This window comes from Saccoglossus kowalevskii, chromosome 17, assembly GCF_978046115.1.
Source record: "Saccoglossus kowalevskii chromosome 17, keSacKowa6.1, whole genome shotgun sequence".
Classification (NCBI taxonomy): domain Eukaryota; kingdom Metazoa; phylum Hemichordata; class Enteropneusta; family Harrimaniidae; genus Saccoglossus; species Saccoglossus kowalevskii.
Window position 1 is genome coordinate 33,651,018 of NC_140657.1, and position 21,536 is coordinate 33,672,553.

The window sequence follows — 21,536 nt, forward strand, 5'->3', positions numbered from 1 at the left end:
GTTACTGTGAATAAGGTTAAACAGCTTTGTTATCTGTTTGGAGCAGGTTTTCCGTATTTTTTTTAGACAGACAGACATTTAGCATTCTGAATTTGAATAATCATATCTCCAATCTCCAAAATATTATTCAAATGGCTACTATAGATCTATTATCATTCAACTTACCAGATGTTGGTTTTGCCTTGCAATGTCCACCATATGGGGGGATGTTAGTTATAATTTCCCATTCGGTATAACCTTCTTGGTTATCGAGGTATGCTGTAAGTCTGAGACGATATCTTGACGCTTTTTCAAGCTTATGTGGATGAAATGCTAATCCCGATGTGTCAATGCCTGAAACGTACAACATTTAAGTCATTCCCATGTATTTAGATAACACTTACGCATTGATACACATCTACTCAATCTACTCGATCAAGGTTGAATGGAATTGTGGCTGCTCATACACATAAAATAATGGCAACATTATTCACATTACCATACAACTCAGTTACATTCGTGATATTTAATTGCTGATATGGCGCAGAAACAGTATTTATGTTAAACTTTACACATGTCCAATTACAGCAATTCCAGGCACTGATATGACGCTGAAGTAGTGCTAGATGTTGATAACTTACTACATTAGGTTACACACTTTGTTTTCAAATTTACGGAAGTTGTTAGAAATAATGCAGACAGCATGTCTGCAATTTGAAGCTCCGCCCATAAAAGTGGCAGTACATTAGTTTTGAATTTCTCCTCCAATAAACGATCGAGGCTCTCAACTTAGTTTCGTATTTCAATTTGAGTCACATGTTATTTCAGAGAGAGAGGCGCATAAAGTGGTCGCACTGTAAAGAACGTTATTTTATGGAGCCAGCTGACCGACTGATCATGACAGAATTATTGATCAAAATGCAATATTCCTATTATGCCATGGAAATATCCGTTATTAGATTATTAGTTCTCGACGATGAGAACCAAAAGGTTGATGTGCCACCAAATAATCGCTTTAAAAAGCTTATCACTGGCAACACACGATCACACGTCCGGGGAGGGTTGCCGCCGTACACAAGTATTTTTTGTCGAATTTCCTGTCCGTAAATGCGCGGTCACAATGTTTTATAATATTCGACATAGTCTATAACGTTGTCAGTTTCCTGGCAGGATACCCGCAGGATACTCTCGGTGGTAACAAACCGTTTGACGATATTATAAGCTGTCTACTTTGAAACACCATTTCGATCTCCAATCTCGGCAAATGACAGTCCACGAAAAATCGTCAACTCTTGTTCTCACTTCAACTGTTTTTTTAACTCCTTGCTTCTCCATTTTGGTGCTTGAACAACTTGGACAAATGCCGATTTGTAGACTCGCAATCGACACGAAGACTGACTGTGACCAAAAGTCCAAAAGTGAATGAAAGACTAAGTGTACCTGACTTTGTAGCAAAAATAGAAAACATTGTAGGCAATATCTATCAATCATTCCTCTGACTAATAGCCGATGTTTATATTTTTAGTTACAACTTCTGTAAATTTGAAAACAAAGTGTGTAACATATTGTAGTAAGTTATCTACATCTAGCATTACTTCAGCATCAAATCAGTGCCTGGAATTGCTGTAAATATGTGTGGTTGGCCATCGAAATACATTAATACACCTTAATAGATGTATTCACTCATATGGTTGCAAACGATTCATTATATGTTCACTTGGCATTAATCTTGCAAGAATACCTCATTAGCTATTTACACAACATGTCTGAATGGCTGTCGAAATTTAAATACATATCTCACTATTCACACACACTTCTCATTTAATATGCATACATAACTTTTCCATACTAGTATATACACTAGTATACCTAGTATTCATTTATCCATTCTTATTGTACAATGTATGTAGACACATACAATTATGCACACATCATTAATTCTGCATGTACAACCTTGTCATAGTCGTTTATACTAGTATATTAGATTAGGGAAAGAGCATACTAGTAAACACGGCTATGATTTATGTCCAGATTTAATATTTGGAACAACAGGAAGCAAGATAGTTTCCCACTGGGGGAAAGTGAGCAGCAACACTAGATTCACATTGATGCCTTTCCTTGAACATTATCATCAAACAGTTTTACCATCATTGTGATATTGATTAGTTTGGGAGACACCGTTCATATTGTAAATGACTTGATCATGCATTGATTTTAATTGAATCGAATACGGAGAATTTGACAGTTTGCAAAAGCGAACTGGTGATCTTATGATTACTGCATATGGTCGTTGATTAAATCAAATAGTGATGATTGTTACTGTAAATTGGGAAATTATAACCCCTATTGTGTGATTGCACTACAGTAAAACGAACACTAGACATTCTACATCGGAGAGTGACCATGATCTTATTAAGATGACTAAACTACTGTTGAGGGAATGACCAGCTCGATGAAAAAGAAATGACACAGTTTGTTTTCAAGAGAAATACCCAAACATATACCTAGCAACTTGATCAGTGTCATATATTAAGTCGAGATGAAGATAATTGCCAGGCATATGAATTGGATTAAATGCGAGATCCGTAGTCACATTCACTATGCTTATAATAATGTTTATGTTCTGATAATGTTTCAATCAACACAAAAATATGCTATTACCTGTAGATGTCATACGTTCCCAGTTGTAAATCTGAACATAATTTCTATCTAAATTCTTATCAATCCATAGTTCCCATTTGAATGTCATCAAAGTTGACCATTGCAAACGTGTACACATATCACAGGATGCATTGAGAGTGAAGATGCTTGATGGATTCACCTTGTATCCACAGTTAACAGATACACAACTAAAATAAACACAGACAAGCAGCATGTCATCTGGTATACTAGACTGTCAATCGTCGTACCTAATATTAATCTGTTATTATTAACAAATATGCGTGAATAAATTGCGAACGCCGGAACAGGAAGTATGCCGCTAGGCACGACCGACTGTCCGGGGCTGCAATTCACTGGTAAGATTTGTAACCATATGCAAATGAATAGTCGCGGAGATGTCTATCATTTTATCGCGGCCAATCGTGAAATAGGTCAGAGGTCGCTGGATACTAGGATTGCCCACGACTTACGCGAAGTTTGTTTTGACTGTACTATACTGTACTGTACTGTACTGTACTATACGCGATTGCGATCAACAGCATTTTGTGATATCATGACACAAATCTTGACGAATGCAGTGCTGGAACGTTTAAACTACCATGATATTTCTTGCACAGAATACCAGCGAGACTCTATCGCAAACTACACAGAGGGGAGAGATGTATTCGACAGCGTGCCGTGTTGACATTCGTTTTGTCAAAAAGAACTCGTTTCGAAACCATAGATCCTCCATTTTCAGTTGCCATTCTCTTAGAAGAAAAGCCTGCGACTCACGCTTAGTTTGTTGAAATTTCTTCCTGAACGCATCCATGTTTTTATGCAGGATCGCCGCTCCCAGTCCACATTTTCTGCACGCGTACGAGCTGGCAAGATGTAGATCGATCGTCTCTACCACAATAAATTCGATTTCTTCTCATGTCGTAGTTACGTTTCCGTGCAACAGTCTCCTCCGGTTTTCTATATTTTCTATATAACGGCCACAAACAATGCACGTTGTTTCCTTGGTTCTAGGCGATTTAATAGTTTTCTTTGTTATTTTGGTTGTGTTCATAACGTGAACACATTTAAGAGGTCAGCCATATGAAACAAATTATGTTAATATAATTTATTTTGTGACATCAGCATCAACTATGTATTCTTTTTAACTAGAAACCTGCAGATAGGGGCAGTCTATTGGGACTAAAGTCCCTCACGTGAGATGCTTTGCATTTTCCATCAAACGCCATAGGCGTTTGAATGTCTAAGATAAATAATCACATTGGGCCAGAGGGCTATCGACCATCTACTGGTATACATGTAGCTTTGCTTTGCACCACATAGAGAACCGCTAATATTCTCACAAGATTATTATGTATGAATGTGATAAAAATAGCCGGTAATATGAATAGCTACTCCGAGTCAGTGGTATAATCATGGCAGAAAGTGTGGATCCATGTCAATTCTAAGAAGAACAGAAGTTACTGATACACTGATCCGCTGCTCTATATGAAACAACTAACCATGTACGAGGCAACCGTTGCTAACATCAATATAATGGTTACATATTTAATGAAACAGCAAACTGTTGCCCGGAACAGCCAATTGCAAGCCAGTGTAGTAGTATAACATTTCATTGTTACCATTAGATAAGCAAATATTGCCATGTTACCGTGACAGAACTAATAGTTGCCACAGTTAACAGCCATCTGTGTCTATGCAACACCCAACTCTTATCATGAAAGACCAAAGTATTGCAATAAAACAACCAACACTTGTCATGACAGTGTTAACTGGTGCCATGAAATCATAATTTAGCACGATGCGATGAAGCAGTATAATAAACCTGTTTTTATTTTCAAAAACATCAACAACAAGCCATGCATGGCACAGTCCCCGTTAGTTATCAAATTTAAGATATATAGTTTTGTTTATAGTAATATAGCTGGAATATAACCATGTCAGGAATATGATTTTTTAACATTAAAATGATTGACATTTGTATCTGATCGTCAAACAAGTACTTGTCCATATTGAGAGATATTGCTCTGGAACAGCATTCAAAATCAGCCATTTTGAATACATGTATATACAACATGATGTATAACGAATATATAAAATTTGAATATATTCAGTCAAAGCATTTAAGATATATGGCTCTAGAAACCCAATCATTAAAATAAAATGGCCGCCAGTCAGCCTTTTTGAATCCAATCCAAATAAAATGACGTGCATCAGGAACCCGTAATGTCTAATGTATATACCAAGTTTGAACAAAATCCATCTGTAAACAGCCGAGAAATGCCATTTGGCCATCTTGAATCAGATCGTGAAACAAATTGACGTGCATATGTATAAATATGATGTATGATGTATATGTGAAGTTAGATTGTGATTGGTCCTGGAATTTGGAAGATACAGGTCCGGACGCACGCACGGACGCACGCACGAACGGACACACGGAAGTCAAAACACAAGTCTCCGTAAATAGATAGATAAACATGAACCTTTAATTGTTGCCATGAAAAACACTACTCTGGGCATAAAACAGGAAACTGTTCCCATAAGACAGGTGAACGTTACCATGGATTAAACAACCAATTCTATGAAACAACCAAAAATTTACCGTCAATGGTTGCCAGGAAACAATAACTAGTTTACATGTAATATCCAACAACCACCATGAGACAACCGCTGTTATAGAACAGCCAACTATTTCCAGTCAACTGCTACCTTTGAAATACCAACCTGTTGCCTTGAAACAACAAATAGTTGGGTATATATACAAATATTATGGGTATTGTAATAATACATAAACAATACTTACCGCAATTCCAATTTAATAGGAGCATATCCAACCACTTCATTGATCTGTGTGGAACATGCACTTCGATTTCCTTTCTTCCCAGTGACAGATACAACAATGGAGGTATTCTCAATCACTTGGTGAGCTGGAATAATAATTATGCCAGTGGTGTCAACAACAGCTCCAAAGCACATGTCAACCGAACGCCGTTGAAAAGAGCAATAATCAACTTCATCCCCAAGGAAAGTGCCACAGTACCATTCAAACAGTAAGTTCGATGGTGTTCCTTTTGCAACATCCGGATCATAAGATAAGCCAGTAGCATTTATTGTTAGAGGTGTTTCCATTAAAACGGATCGTCTGTTTCCTCCAAGAATGTTCACCACCAGTGGTGACTCAACTATAATCATGTACACAAACTGTATTGTTCGAATTCCCGTGATATTTATCATGCCAACAGTTAGCGTAACATTATATAATCCAGTGCTAAATTCGCGTGGAGGAAACACGATATCAGACAGGTTCGACTGCTGAATGGGAACTGGCGTCTTATTGAAATCCCCGGGATAATCTCCCTCATATAATCTTGTCACAGTCCATATAAACTCAGCGTAAAAAGTGGCTTTACAGTCTAGTTGAACGATGCTCTGGATTAAAATTTCATCGGACCTGAAGTGTTTGCGAGGTTCATGAATATCTTCACCAGTCCCTGTTATCTTGACAGTAGGAAAGTTACAATAGTCCTTGTTGATCGCCATTGGATAATTCACATCATACCATTTCACATAGTTCCCAATGCCAAGCTTCAATGGATAATTACCGGTACCGTTGTACATGTATTGAAATTCAATTTCATGCTGGTCTGTTATCATCCAAATAATGGGACTATTATCGCCATAATCAAGTGTAATATAAATTGGTTCGCCTCCCTCAACATTAATTGTGAGTTTGAAAGGCTCTTGCTGCGCTATGTAAGGTTTATAATGTGATATTTGAGGTCTTTCCACTTTGTCCATGATCATCACATAGAGAAAATGCTGTAGAAATGATACTAGGTTAACTCCATTAAGTTCCAGTCCATGCTCTCCTTTATATTCATAGTCAGCCACGGTAATATTCGCCCAACCCCTTTTCGCACTTTCAATATACCCCATGTTGGTAATATTCTTCCCGTCAAATTTCAAAGTAAAAGAGACGTTAGTGCCATGAGGAATAGTCCAGGTCAGGAGGATGTCTTTGCCATAATCCCAAGCGAAAGGTTTCAAATCAATTGTAGATAAGATCTCCTGGACGATTGCAGTGGTTGATGTATCGAATGTATAAAGACGATTAGAACAGTTTATGGTAACTTCAAATTCACCAACTGATTTGTAAAGATGAACTATTTCATCTACATAGCCCGGGTATTGTGTAAATGTGATAGCATTTTCCCCATCACCGAAATCCCAATCACAAAGGACATGACTGCCTGTTGCAATTATTCTCTCGATGATGGTGTTATTTCCTAAAGGGGTCGGTTTTGTGAAAATTAAAATTTTTGTTATGTTTTCAACTGATTCTTCCACGGTCACATTGAATGTATATGTTATGTACGTGTCAGCAACGTTAACAAGAACAGTAATGATGAATGTCTCATTCGCTGGAAATGAATGGAAAAGCTCTTCTCCGTCTTCTCCTCCATACTCCACAATGTAGTAGTCATGGCCAAAGTCAATGTAAAATGTAACATTGACATTGCTTTCGTAAGTCAATATGATGGGCGTAGACTCATTTACTTCAATATATCTTCCATTTCCAGCTGAAAAATTCACATTCCAAATGGCAGGTTCTGGATATACCAACTCAAATCCTGTTGTTCTCCAAATACTTTGGAAGTTGTCACCACCGCATAACAAATTAGAATCACCAGCACATGGATAGTTGCAATTCTCTAATAGCGTTGTAGTAGTCATGGAGTTACCGCAAAAACATTGGTCTCCGTTTTGTATACCAGCATATAACATGCCGGACCTCCTGCAAGCTAGCCGGCACTCGTCCGGAGTCATCCATCTTTGATTAATAGCATGTTCCATTGATGGTTCTTCATCTAGACCAATTTCAAAACATCCTTCAAAATTCACACCTGCAAACAATTTGTTTTTAAATTAATAACTTTAAACATGAGAACATAAGTATTTTTCCTAATTGAGGTCAGACTTGTGTTATCAATGCATAACTGTGTGATGACAATGAATATAAACAAAAGTACGACCTACTAATTGTTTACTGTCTGCATATTGTTTCTACAAGCATAAAAAGTACAGTTTCAACAGATATAGACTATTTGAAAACAATTCCTGACCTTTTGCTGCAGTTTGGTCCAACTGATCTAACCGAAAACCTTCCCAGAACATTAATTCGTCCATATAAACAGGTCCTGACGTTTTGGCATCAGAATATGGCAATCTTCCTGCAAAGAAATTTCTTGTAGGATAAATGCTTATTTCAGGATAGTCATCGGGTCGTTTATATCCTTCAAAGTCTACAGCAACTAAAACACCATCTGCATACAACGTCAAGCCATACTGTGAACTCCAATAAAAGAATATATGAGTCCAGGTATTCTCTGCCAGCTTAAAATGAATACGCCACTTATTAGTATCATTAAAAACGGCTACTTCATGGCGATCATACCGGAATGCTACCGAGAAACCCATAACAATACCACCACTGGACAAGTAAAACTCTTCTTCGTTAGGCGTAGTCGTGGGTTTCAACCATACAGAGACTGTAAATCCATAAGGTTTACATTTCAAAATGTTTCCAAGGCATTCTCCTCCAAAGTAGCCCAAATCAACTGCCTGTGAATTTCCACCAAGATAAAGAGCATTCCTTGATACTCCATTCGGGTCAAGAGATGTAATGTGTTCAACAGTAGATTCTATATTAGTCTTGGTTACAAGATAAGAACCCATTAGTTCATCCATTGGCCAGTAGTACAGTGTATGCGATGACACAAACTCTAATAAAAATAAAAGTATGAGATTATTAGACAACAGTCTGATGTACTAATCAACATTTAATTCAAGCTAATGACACATTATTTCCTACTGTATATTTTTCATGTGCCTAAAATTGTGTGATTCACACAAAAAATATAGTAGGTCATCGACTGCTTGTACTTTACCATTATTGGCCTCGCCTGAGGACGATATCATGAATTATTATTATAAACAAAAACGCAAACTGTTTGAGTTGAATCAAAACTTGGAAAGCAACCGAAAGTGTGTTTCATCCTTTTATCGTCTGCAACAATTCGTAGTTGGTATATCAGAGGCCAGTGTCACATATAATATATACACACGGATGGATCAACGTATAGTGTGACTTATTGTGAATCTGTCATTTAATCTCAGTCCTCTAAAATTCACCTTTGATGTCGTTCAACTACTACTAATTTGTTTAGATAGAAATTGTGTCACTGTAGAACAGTAAATACAGGGTCCAACCCATTTGATATTTGGCAAAATGTCGCATGATAAAAATAGTTTTGCTTTACTTCCTGTTTATTTAATTTACTATGTGACACGTTTACTGTCTCAACAATGCATTCATGCTAGACTTTTTGTATTACAATCAATAAATTTGCTTTTCAGGTACGCTTCTTCATTTTTCAGTGCATGTTATGGAAAATTACGATATACTTATTATATATTTATTAAAAAAAATTATCAGCGTTATTAGCTTGGTAAAGTTGTTGCACTAAACTATGCTGATTTATTCTCATCCCACTACTGTAAATATATTACTCTCACAAGATACATTGTCCTCAATACAATTGTATTGTCAACAACAACAGTGAATGTAACATGTTATTATCAAGTCGAAAGGGGCTAGGTCAAACAAATCTTTTCGAAAATGCCATGCAATACAATTAATGGAGTTAACATCGTACACAAGAAACTGACATTTTTCATCACTCACCAAATAGCTCGGTGAGTGTCTGATGATCTGTGAAGTAATATATTTCGTCTACCATTATTTTTCCAATGGCACAAGCCGATCCTTCACAACGTCCAACGACGAGGCCATCAATGAGGGAGTCGTATTTGGACGACAAGAATGTCTGCCCATCCAATTTCTCAGTAACATTAGCTCCGTTGATGTACATTTCTGTATCTTCGTAGTATGGTTTGCCGAGAACGATCACATGGTTCCAGCGTCCGCTCATAAACGATCCAGTCATTGTGTACGTGTCAGTCAGGTCACTCGTTCGGCGGGAAAACACCAATTCCGACTCAGCTACAGAATAGTCTATGTTAAAACCACGTGTAGACGACGACATCTTGAACGAGACTACGCTGATTTCACCACTTTGGGTGGCGCCATCGATGTCAATGTACAACCACATAACCAAAGTAAAGTTAGTTGGACAAAATATGTCTCCATCACTGCAATCGTAGTCAACATCGTACGGTAATGTAACATAATTACTGACACCCAGAGTGCTGATAACAATAGCATCACCATTGAGGTCTGTCTCTTCCGCCGTCGCAGTACCATGGAGTACTGCTGTGCCTCCATGCTCCATGTGTCCACCATACCAGAACCACTGACTGATTGTTGCAGGAGAGCCTAAGATTTCAATTAAAATAGAATAGAATGCATTACATTTTTTAAACTTTTAGTGAAATGAACCAGGTAGGCGGCAACGAAAGAGCATTAGTACTCAATCGGAAAATGACTTGTGATCAATCGTGTTAACTACCAATCGACCTTGTAAACATAACAAACAGCAATGTATCATTTTGTGATCAACCAGCATAACCATATGATCAACACAAATAGTCTTTTTTTGATGAAGAGTCTTCTGATAAACTGAAATATTCATAACAATCAACCAAAAAGCCAGTTAATAAATAAAAGCAATCATTTGATTAATCGAATCAGTCAATGAACGAATCAAAAACTATATGAACTACTATGTGAAAACCAAAATAGTCATTGCGATCAATCAACACTGCCATTGCAATAAAGCGAGGTAAGTGTGTAATCAACCAAACAGCCATTGAAATCACCCCTCCCCCAAACGGCCATTTAAATCAGCCCTCTCCCAAACGGCCATTCGATAAACAGAATTGGCCATGTTATTGACAAAGGCAACTATTGTGATCCGCAACCAAAACAGTTTTGTGATCCGCAACCAAAACAGACAATGTGATAAACCAAAACAGACAATGTGATCAACCAAAACAGACAATGTGATCAACCAAAACAACAAATCAATACATGTTTCATTTAGTTATCAACCAACACGGTCAATAAGGAATGTGCCACAGTGCTGAAAATAATAATAAATGACGATAGTTTATTTTGAACAAATTGAGGTCAAAGGTTCACAGATTTGCTCGGATAAAGCAAATGTTCGAAAAAAAATGTTTATAAACAATTGCTATCGCTAAAATGACCAAACAGCTAGAAATATACTGCTGTGATAAAATAGACCGGAATGTGTGTTCTATTTATAAGCAGCACAGTAAAATCTGACTGAAGAACTATACACTTGCGTTGTGTTTTACATTCTAAAATGAACAAACCTGAGGCTGCACAAACGTAGATAATTTTAATCAACATTATTATCAACAAAAAGGGCTATTTGATCAACCAATAGTATCAATCCTAACAGTAAAAATAGAGATGTGATCAAATAAAATTATAATAAGATTGGTCAAAATAGCCATCCATGTAAGTTGCCTTACCGTAGCTATCTGGTATTCCATTTTGACAAATGAAATAATATTTATTCAGATCACAAGATTTGTCTGCCCATACACCGCCATGTTCCATCATTAGAACTACACAATCTTCACCACCATTGACATCATCAAAATTATCAGGTTCATACTTCTTCCAATTTGAATACTCAAGGACAGAACCATCAGACCACACATATTTGCCTTCCACTGAAGAGTAATTCAATCCTGAACACACAAAAGCAAAAATATAATGAATTTTCATAACATTCTAAATTGTATAAATGTTATCAACAATTTCAATGGTGATTTTCCGTTCAACTGCGAAGACACGCGTCGAACGTCTGCCGCAAAAAATGGTTTGATTTTGAACTCGAATTTCTTTATTTCGTAGCTCACATCGACCGGCCGATCTTAGACAGAGAATATTGCTTTCGAATACCTTCACTTAATCGAAATTGTCTATCATCAAATGTGTACAGCACATTATCAAGCATAGAAATGCCTCCAAAATATTTTTGCGTTTGTCGAATCCCACCCGATGTTTGACGCCGCTTCGACGCTATGACCTTTGTTTGTCCTGTTTTCACGTTCGATTTCACGCATAACGCGTGATTCTCGCAGTGAACGGAAAATTCTGTCCGGTAAAATTCAAAAATAACAAGCATTTATACACATACACGATCATTTCACAATGTATATGCAGTGAAGGTGAGAAGTGTGACATCAATGCTGAACTGAACTTACCAATCATATACTTCATATTGGTGTCGTGATATTTTGATAAGTGTTCCACAATATCTTTCTGTATGTCAGGATTAGTTATCATAGCCAAATGCCCACCATTGAAGTAGTTTTCACAGTAAGTTTGGGCATTATTTCTGTTTTCTTCTACCTCAATTATTCTGTGGCACTTTCCACCAGCGATGAATGTGTCTTCGCCTATACAGTTATTCACTACAGAAAAATCAAATACCATATACTGATCAGATACTAATTGTTGTTAACAATTTATTTTGTTATATTTGTTAACATCTCTCAGTATGAAGTATCCCAAAACAAAAACTTTTGAATCCATGTAGGGAATCTTTCTGTGTGGCCTTGGAATACTCAACAATAAAGGTTAAAATCAGAGTATTTGTCCATGCCTGTATACTTGGTATGTATGGCCTGTATACAAGTATCTGTTAGTTGGTGTAATTCTATGTAATAATCGAAATTGAACATTTCTCAATGATACATCGTCCTTAGTTGTATATGGTAGAATGAAAATATCTTGAAATTCTTCAGTTTGCAAATAAAAAACTGGCTCCACTTTTTTACACCAGTAAGTGGTTTTGTTTTTAGACTTAATTGACGAATGTAATAACTATAAATAGAAATTTTCTTATTGCCACTGAGAATATAACAGATATCCGTCTTGCATGTTGTCTGTTTATTTTTTTTTAGTTTTGTATTCCAATTTTTGGGAATTGCAGTAATTTGGAGTAATATTTCATTTTTGGTCAAATACATTTTTACGTTCATCCAATAAATCCCCAATTACATCGATTCCCTTGTGATGCCAATTCTTATACATTACAATGTTATTTCCTACCAATATTGCTGGGTTATAACAAAGTGGTTGATTTACAATATAATCAGCTTCTGTTTTGGTAATACAAATTTCTTCCCATACAGTAAATACATACATAGCCACCGTCGTTGTATTCTAGGCACATTCTATTTCTAATAATTTTATCATAATTAGAGTTCCAAATAAAGGTCTTTGATAATATTACCCGGCATGTTTGGAAGAACTGTCAGTTTTGAAATTGCTAATGTTTTACCACTGTAACTTTTCCTTTCACTGTAACGAATGTCAAGTGCCCCTTTTCCCATGATTTAAACAACTTTTTAATATCGTTGATAGCGGGAATATAATTAAGGTCACATAGTAGATTTAAATTCACATCAAATGTGACCCCCAGTACTTGTCTGTCCAATTTAAACCTCTGTCTGATAAAAACTTATCATGGCAATGTCGTTTACTCCCTATCCAAAAAACACTAGTTTTTTTCATAATTAGGGCGAAGTCCTGAACAAATAGATAACTTTATCTAAGGTTTTGAGCTCTTCCCTCAGGTTCAGTTCCATCAGTTCTGCAAGACAAAATATACGAAGAAGATGACCTTCTATTCTTAGCAGATCGACTAATAATACCAAAGACAGAGCGACCTGTCATCCTTGAAAAACTACACACTTGTCACTAAGGCATCAAGAAATTAAAGAAATCCCATAAATTGTATGGGATCAGGTTAGCTTCAGCTCAAGTGTCAATTTTGAGATTGATTTGAGTTCAACCTCAACTGGTTCCCAACAAGCCTGCTTGCTCTGGTTTAAGTTGCCTACAATGAGTATGCTACCCATTTCAAATGTGATGTCTGGGTCCATAGGTTGGACTGCTGTCACATATATGACTTTGTTTTTCTGTTTTGAACTTCTGCATTTTCTAGCATATTTTTTGTGCGACAGAGGTGACACTCTTTACCATATGCTGGTCAGTTTCTTGGCTCATGTTTTGTACCACAGTTGCCGCATGTGTCTGCCTTGAGTGTTGCTGCACGTATCGGTACCTCTAATTTGTTGGTGTTTACCTGCTGATTTCATGGGCTGTCTTTTTACCATATCTATATTTCTATCTTCTGTCCTGCCTGACATCATTTGTTCAATTTCTTTTCTGGTTGTCTCCACTGCGATGCATTTGTCACGAATGATGTCCAGTGTGATGTCATCAACTTCTAACAATTTCTCTTTTAGCTCATTGTCAGTCAGTGAAAATATTATCTTATCACGTATCATACTATCTTTCTCTGTGAATTTACAATGGCATGCCAGATTTTGTAGCTTTGTGAAGTAATCAACACCTTCTTTCCACAGGTATAGAATCTGTATCTATTGAAAACTATTCTTTTCTTCCCCTGGAAGTGCGTCTCAAATTTATTGAGAACAAGTCATGAATGACACTGCCTTCGCTAGTTGTCATTCTAAAGTTGCATGGACATAAATTGGCAAACATGATTTCTATGGAATTTTCAAGTTTATAGCACTCTCCATCCAGGTCAGCATTATTCTCAGCAAGGAAACCAGATAGCACCAAACCAGTACAACAGGTAAAAATGACAAGGAAGTATACAAATCAGATCTGCAAATATGTAGAGTCAGTGTTGTGTCTGTTTGGATGAACTAGTTTGTGGCCCTGGTTTAGTTTCAATATTTCTAATAAGGACAAGATTACTTCTCATAAGACAATGATACAAATAAAGTGCAAAAATCCAGAAAAAGTTTTTATTATCATACATTAATATTAATAAATTGTGTGAAATTGTATGTACAAAGAAACACATATTTATGCTTTGGTTGACAGCACTTTTCAAAGTAAAAAAAAGGACCTGTGAAACTTTATACAATTGTCAAACACGCAGCGAATAGTACCGGTATGTTTTTGTAATACATGCAGTTCCAGTGGCCTTGCTTTCTGAGAAAAAAATTCTGGCTTTGCACCTGAAAAAAACATACAAAAAAACGTTTAGTCCAAAGTAAGCAGAGGTTGTAGCATATGTGCTCCCATTGGTTGTTAGATTTAAAAAAGATATTTGAGTCTTTTTAGTACGAAAAAATATTACTTAATAAATTCAGAAAAAAATTGCAGTTCACACGGTACTATTTTAAACATGTTCTACAAAAGTCTAGGATGAACTAATTCAAAAGTCTGTTTCCACTCTACAAAGTTATCAAATTAATATTCACGGGATTTTGCAAAAATAAAATATTAAGAATGTGCGAAAAGCACTTGTGTTTTCAATGTCATTAAAATTTGACCAGGGATATGCAGAAAATTTCACTTGAGCTGAACCAAATAGATGCCAAGCTATCAAAAGAAATAAAAAAATACTATCGAGAAAAATACAAAAAAATTAATACATTTATTATAAAAGCAGATAGAAGTGCATAACAAACTAATCAGCAGAGGTAGTGATCATGTAACCTAAGTGTATGTCAAATTTCCTTTGAACTGGATTTAGGCGCCGGTCAGTCAAAATGACTATTTTGAACTGTAGGCATTAATCTGCGATTCTGCCGGTGACGGAGAGATAGAATCTAGATCAGGGGAAGCCCCATGACCTCAAGATTCTTTTACCCCTTACGTCACGAACCCACGTGACCGAGGCCACATGGCAACGCCATAGGCAGCCGTCCATCACTCTGGTTCCATTCTCTCCGCCTCAAGGACTTAGACCAATGCGACGGAAAGAGTGGGGAGGTTGGGGGGACCCGGAGTCTATGGTGGGTATGAACTATATGAATAGGCGGGTTCGAAGAACCCTTGCCTAAATTGACTACGTTCAATTACCCACCATAGACTCCGGTCAGTCAAAATGACTATTTTGAAATGTAGGCAGAGTCAGACACCGATAGGTGGCGGGTTCTTCCGAGCAAACAGAAAAAAAAGGAATGATGAAAGTCTTTTCCCAGTCCGGGATGAAAACAAACTCAAAAAGACCAAGAAGGGTATTACCCTGCCTGTGCTGTCCCAGAAGCAAGAAGCCAATGCTGCTGTGGTGACAGGGTTTGGTGTGCCCGAGAAAGCTAGACCCAAGCCGAACTCGGGGGTGATAAGCTTGAAGTAGGACCGAAACAGTTCGCATGAGGGCGTAGGTCGACAGAAGCGAAACCTGGGAGCTTCCAGGAAGTGCTAGTGGAACAGACAATCTGCCCGCAAAAATGCAGAGACTGACTTATCGCCTATGCGTAGAGGCCCCTGCAGTCGTTCGGGCTGGGTCAGCAAACAAGGCCTGACCGGCTACGACGGGGCCTAACCTGAAGAGACCCTGCTCAATAGATTGGGTGTCTCCTAGGTAGTAGTTGATGAAGACGTTCTGCGTTCTCCAGAAGCCTGCCCTCAGAATGTGTTTGAGGGGGGCACCTGACGCTAGCGCTAGTGAGTTAGCAATCGCACGGACCTCATGTTCTTGTACTTGGTGTCTCTGCAAGGTCTGTGTTGAGGAGGATAGTGTATTATAGACCTCCAGTACAGTCGCAGTAATCCACCTGGGGATGGAAGTCGGGAAAACTGGCTTATCCCGCTTGCCAGGGCTGTAACACAAAAACATGTGTTTGGTTCCCCATCTCGAAAACCTGGTACGGTTCTCGTAGCAACTCAGCGCTCAAACCGGGCAGAGAAGCAATTCCTCCTGATCCTCCGGACTGACAATATTTGCCCACCGGGGGATGACGATCGGTTGAGGATCGTGTCCCAGGATTTGCTTCTTGGCGAGAAGCCAATTCGTGTCTTAGTACAACTTGATCGCCCATAAAAGCGGCACAACTGTCCACAAAGGATAGTGCGCGCCTAGCTTTGAACGGCGCCTACCTGAGGCAAGGGCCAGTAGGAAGACTATTTTCCACATCAAAAAATTTAGTGGTGCTGATTGGAGAGGCTCAAAAGGCAGTCTGCTTAGAGCAGACAACACAGCCGACAAGTCCCAGTTGGGCGGCTCCCTTGTATGGGGTCTTGGCTTCTGGAAAGCAGTAAATAGTCTCCTAAAAATACGACAATCGGCTAGTCTTGTTCCCGTATGTTCTGAGTGGTGGGGGACAAGACCGACCTGTAGCCAACGCTCGCTGCATAGAACAAACCCACTTCATCAAACAGGTGGATGAAGGAGACTGCTACCTAGCCAATAGAGGGATGGTATGGATCAATCTCCCTTCCGCTACACCAATCAGCCTAGAAATGTAGGCCGCGTAGGTGGAATCCCTGTTCGCCCTAGCCAGGATGTTGGCAGCCCGCTCAGATAAGGCTTTCATATGTGCGGGTCTACTGAGAGCCTCTATGCGTGATACCTGCTGGGCTCGTTGGTAGTGCGCCATCTGGTTGGGACGGCAGGTCCGGTAAGTCCGGAAGCACTGCTGGCGCTTCGACTAGCCTTCCCAACAGAAGTGGAAACTAGGCCTTGCTTGGCCAATTGGGTGCAACCCATGATAATATGCGGGTGTGCAACTGTCGAAGCTTGTCTCCGGTGCCCGGTGAACTAGCGGGAAGGGAGGAAAGGCGTACACAACTAAGTGGGTCCACAGGGCTAGCAAAGTGACCCTGGCCCAGGCTCCTGGAGTCAGCAGGAGTGTTATGTACGTCGGGAGCTTGGCGTTCCGGGGTGCGACAAAACGGTCCAAGCTTGGACCGTCCCACGGCCGAAACAGCCTAGAGGCTACCCACTGGAGTATCAGCTACCCTGTGTTCTGGAGACGGAGCCGCCCTGAAAGGGCATCGCCAGACTGTTCCTCACCCCTGGAAGGTGGTGTGCGGTTAGCTCCACATTGTATTCCAGGCACCAAAGGAGGATTTTGCTCCACTTGGACTGACAACGATGGGAAAGCGTCCCCCCTCCTTCTTGAAGGAGACCACCGCTGCATTGCCTGTGCGGAGCAGGACTCCGTGGTCTCGAACTACGGGTAGAAAGCGTGGTAGTGCTAAGTACACTGCTCTCAGTTCGAGCCGGTTGATATGGTAGTCCCGAAACTAATGCGGGGGCCATATCCTTGGGCTTATTGGCCCAATAGATGCGCTCCCCAACCCTAGGGGGAGGTATCTGTTACCAGAGTTATACCTGCGGCGAACGGGCCCAAGGGGCTCCCCTGTCCGAGGTTGGCCAGTGACGACCACCAGGGCAGGGCTTCCTTCACTTGGTCCGAGATCGAAACCGGCCTATCTAGTTCCCATAGGAGAGCTCGGCACTATAACAAGCGTTATACCGGGCGGCTGCGTAGTGCGGCCTGGGGAACGACCCTTTGAACCGAGGTCATCATTTCGATGATCCGTGTTAGTTCGCGGAGGGACACAGAGGGAACGCTGACTAGGCATTTGGCTAGGCTGCCTAGCGCTAAGCAAGTCAAGCATACCTCTGTGTCAAAACTCCATGCCCAGGGACACCAACTGTACGTTGGGTCGAGGTGGGACTTGTCGATTTACCAATGAGCTCAACTTGTGAAGTAAATCCTGTGTTAGCCTGACACGTTTGGCTATTACCCCTTGCCCGGGTTGTTGGTAACCGGAAGTCTGGGTATGGATTGAGGTGTACCGACATCTGGTGAAGCAGCAGCACTACCTGTTTCATCACTCTGGTGAACACGTAGGGCGCTGTGCCTAACCTGAATGGGGAGGCACCCGAGATTTGAATACTTGGCCCAGCTGGGCGATTTGAAGGAGATGGCAACTCGCTGGGTGCATCCGTACATGCAGGTAGGCCCCGCTTAAGTCTAGCGGGGCTAGCCAGTCAAAACTGTGGATGGAGAGAAGAACCCTGAATGGTGTCTCCATGTGGAACCTATCGAAGCGCACATACGATTCAGTCTGCCTAGGTCCAAAACTGGACGCCTGCCATTTGTAGATTTGGTACTACGAACCCATTTGGGTAGAAGCCTGGCCTTAGCTCCAGCTGATGTACCCTGTGTATGGCGTCTTTCCCCAGCAAACTGCTACTTCCTGTCTGATTCCTGTCCCCTGGCAGTGCCCAACATGGGAGACACTGATGTGGGGAAAAGGAGATTTCAGCGGTATCCCGTAAACTGATGTTACCACCTGGAAAGGTCCAGGGATCGGTCACCCGTTGTCTCCAAACCGGACTACACCAGCGCAATCTGTGTTGACAGGGATATGTGGCCATGTGTTCGGCAGTTGCGAGGGGGGGGGGTACTTCCTTCCCCCATCAGGTGAGACCCACGAAGAACCCCATAGGAGGAAAGCCTCCAGGGGCACAGCCTCGCTGCAGTCGGTAAAATCGGGTAAAAACACCGCCTGAAAAAACAGACTGTGAGGATGCCCTCCGATCAGTGGGGGAGACCGAGAAAATATCGGTACCTCCGCTGTTGGGCCTCTTACTCGACATCCCGGTACATGAAGTACCGGTAGCCGAGCGTGAGGACTTTCCACTCATGCAAAACACGCAACTCACTTTAACCGATTTGTTTAGTGGACACGCGACCTTGCTGTGACACGGTCAGTGTCAGCGATTTTGATGGCTCTGAAAGAAAATCTCAGAACTCCAGAACTCCAGTGAAAAAAACACACTTTCACACAAAAAACCCCGAAACCCACACGTAGCCACGACAAAGTATCTCGGATGCGGGTTCTATGCTGGTAAATTCTGAATAAACCACTGTACGATCGGCTGGAAAGACAAGGAGACCGGAAGAAAAAGGCAGCGAGCCTTGGAGCTGTCATTACATCGATATATTGCTAAATACATTAACAATAAAAGACGACATGCATGAGGGAGACGAATTACAGTTGTAAAAGGTGCCGCCATGAAATCAACATGTGACTACGTAGTGGCGCCGGATTTTGATTTCTTTGCTGTGAAAAATACTACACACAAAGGGGAAAACGACACGAGGGTAAAAAAAGACAAGGAAAACTTATCCTACCAGCTACCATGTCGGATGCCGAGCAGCGGCAACAACCCAAGCTATAAATCCGGACAGGAAAAAAAGCAGGCGATCCAGCAGAGCTCGCTAGATTTCATCTCCACTCGAGGCGGAGAGAAATTAAGAGTGATGGACGGCTGCCTATGGCGTTGCCATGTGGCCTCGGTCACGTGGGTTCGTGACGTAAGGGGTAAAATAATCTTGAGGTCATGGGGCTTCCCCTGACCTAGATTCTATCTCTCCGTCACCGGCAGAATCGCTGATTAATGCCTACAGTTCAAAATAGTCATTTTGACTGACCGGAGTCTATGGTGGGTAATTGAACGTAGTGAATTGCAGTGTTCATTCCAGAAAATTGTCTCAGATTGGCTGCTAATTTGCATATTAATTTGCATACTAATTAACATATTGTAGTTGTATTAAAATAATATATATAAAATAATATCCAGAGTTTTGAAAACAAAAAATTTTGACTATTAAGTCAACATCATTAAAATTGAGGATTACGTGAATTTGATCCCCTCCCCAATATTGTTTCACATATCTCTTAATAGTTTCCCACGTGTGCTGGTGATTTACATACTTCACAATGTCAACAATGAAAACATGGAGGTCCGGTCCGTAATTTATTTTCCTGCTCATAATGGAGATAAATTATGGTAGCTAAACATTGAAATTGCCATCCTGACTTCAGTACCAAAATAAATAGCTGATTGGGAAAATGTGTTGACAGAGGTTTGATTTACCAATAAACTTCAACACCGGTAGGTCCCGGCATGGAGGTCCCGGTCACGAGTGTACGTAGTAACGCACTCGGGTATCATATTTACTTCAAAGGTAATTTAAAAGTGATGATAGATTCATTGATATCGAATTACAGTACTTCTCAATTTCATCATTGCTTTCAAGCAGTCACGGTTGGCCGATCTTGACTTGATTTCTAGTCTAATATGTCTTCACGAAACCAAGTTTCACACCGGAAATAGCATAACAGAATCACGATCGGCGTGTTCTAAACTTTTACATTTTCATTATTCAAGTATTTTATATGCCAAACGTTATTCCCAAGCCTCCGAAATGACGAGATAAGCTTTCTATTTACACGTTTCATAACAAGTTCTTAAACTAATAGCAGGACTGTTTTTCTGGCAAAGTGTGACACTGTGCGATCGCTAGTTTCTCACCAAAGTCAGGACACAAAAGGATAAATCAAAGTTCATAATAAATACCATAAGAACAGTTTCTTACCTTTGAGATAGAATTTAATCCATATAAGCCTTGTGCAAAAAAAAGATACAGTCCCGGAATACAATATCCTCAGACGAAAACGACGCCGATTTCCTCAGCGGTTAGACTGGCGCATGCGTAATACGGTATGCCAGTTCTCTTGCGAGGTGTCGTTAAAACTCGGATTTTTCCGGCAAAATGTTGAAAATCACAGAAAAACACAGTGAAACTTTGGCGAATCAAAAAAATACTTGGCGTGCATATGTATGGCATGGTGAATTACATATGCATCAACTTGGAAAATCATTGGACAGAGCACATCAAAGTTATAAGAGGTAAAAAACGGAATCCAATCTATAAGCCTTCGCAAACGAAGTCATATTTGGTGTTGTCCTCGTCATTTCCCCATGCAAATTGATTGTAGCGGTCACGTGCATCAGACCCTATTACATTCAACAGATTTTGACTGCATCTGGTTTCTTATCTGCCTCTGATGCCAGCATATATATTTCAAAATCTAGTTTGAATCGTCTTCATTTCTCGGTAGATCAGTAGGGGGGTTACCCTGTTTTTCATTGTGCGAATAAGGGGGGTCACCCTGTTTTTGATATCATGTTTTCTAGAATTCACACACGCGCTCATGCATATATTTTTAAAATTTTTATTTCAGAACAAACGATAAAAAAGTT

General features: G+C 39.9%; 2 protein-coding genes and 1 long non-coding RNA gene across 3 annotated transcripts in view; all 3 read right to left on the reverse strand.

Moving 5' to 3' along the window:
• LOC100374130 (polycystin family receptor for egg jelly-like) overlaps window positions 1–11,035 on the reverse strand; it is a 42,361-nt gene extending 31,326 nt beyond the window's left edge. The window contains exons 1-6 of the mRNA XM_085492000.1: window positions 10,999–11,035; window positions 9,386–10,036; window positions 7,764–8,423; window positions 5,444–7,544; window positions 2,641–2,828; window positions 166–333 (exon numbers count right to left, since the gene is read on the reverse strand). Of these exons, the coding sequence (XP_085348126.1) occupies window positions 166–333; window positions 2,641–2,828; window positions 5,444–7,544; window positions 7,764–8,423; window positions 9,386–10,036; window positions 10,999–11,035 (3,805 nt within the window). The remainder of the gene's footprint in view (window positions 1–165; window positions 334–2,640; window positions 2,829–5,443; window positions 7,545–7,763; window positions 8,424–9,385; window positions 10,037–10,998) is intronic.
• A 69-nt stretch (window positions 11,036–11,104) lies between these two features.
• The window catches only part of LOC144350580 (macrophage mannose receptor 1-like), a 31,812-nt gene continuing 21,380 nt past the window's right edge, over window positions 11,105–21,536 (reverse strand). Inside the window, exons 5-6 of the mRNA XM_078008678.2 lie at window positions 11,902–12,111; window positions 11,105–11,382 (exon numbers count right to left, since the gene is read on the reverse strand). Coding sequence (XP_077864804.2) covers window positions 11,105–11,382; window positions 11,902–12,111 — 488 coding nt within the window. The remainder of the gene's footprint in view (window positions 11,383–11,901; window positions 12,112–21,536) is intronic.
• On the reverse strand, window positions 14,468–20,956 carry LOC144350588 (uncharacterized). Its single transcript, XR_013420270.2, has 2 exons — window positions 20,869–20,956; window positions 14,468–14,697 (listed from the first exon to the last, which is right to left on the reverse strand). It is a non-coding gene; the product is annotated as an uncharacterized LOC144350588 (long non-coding RNA).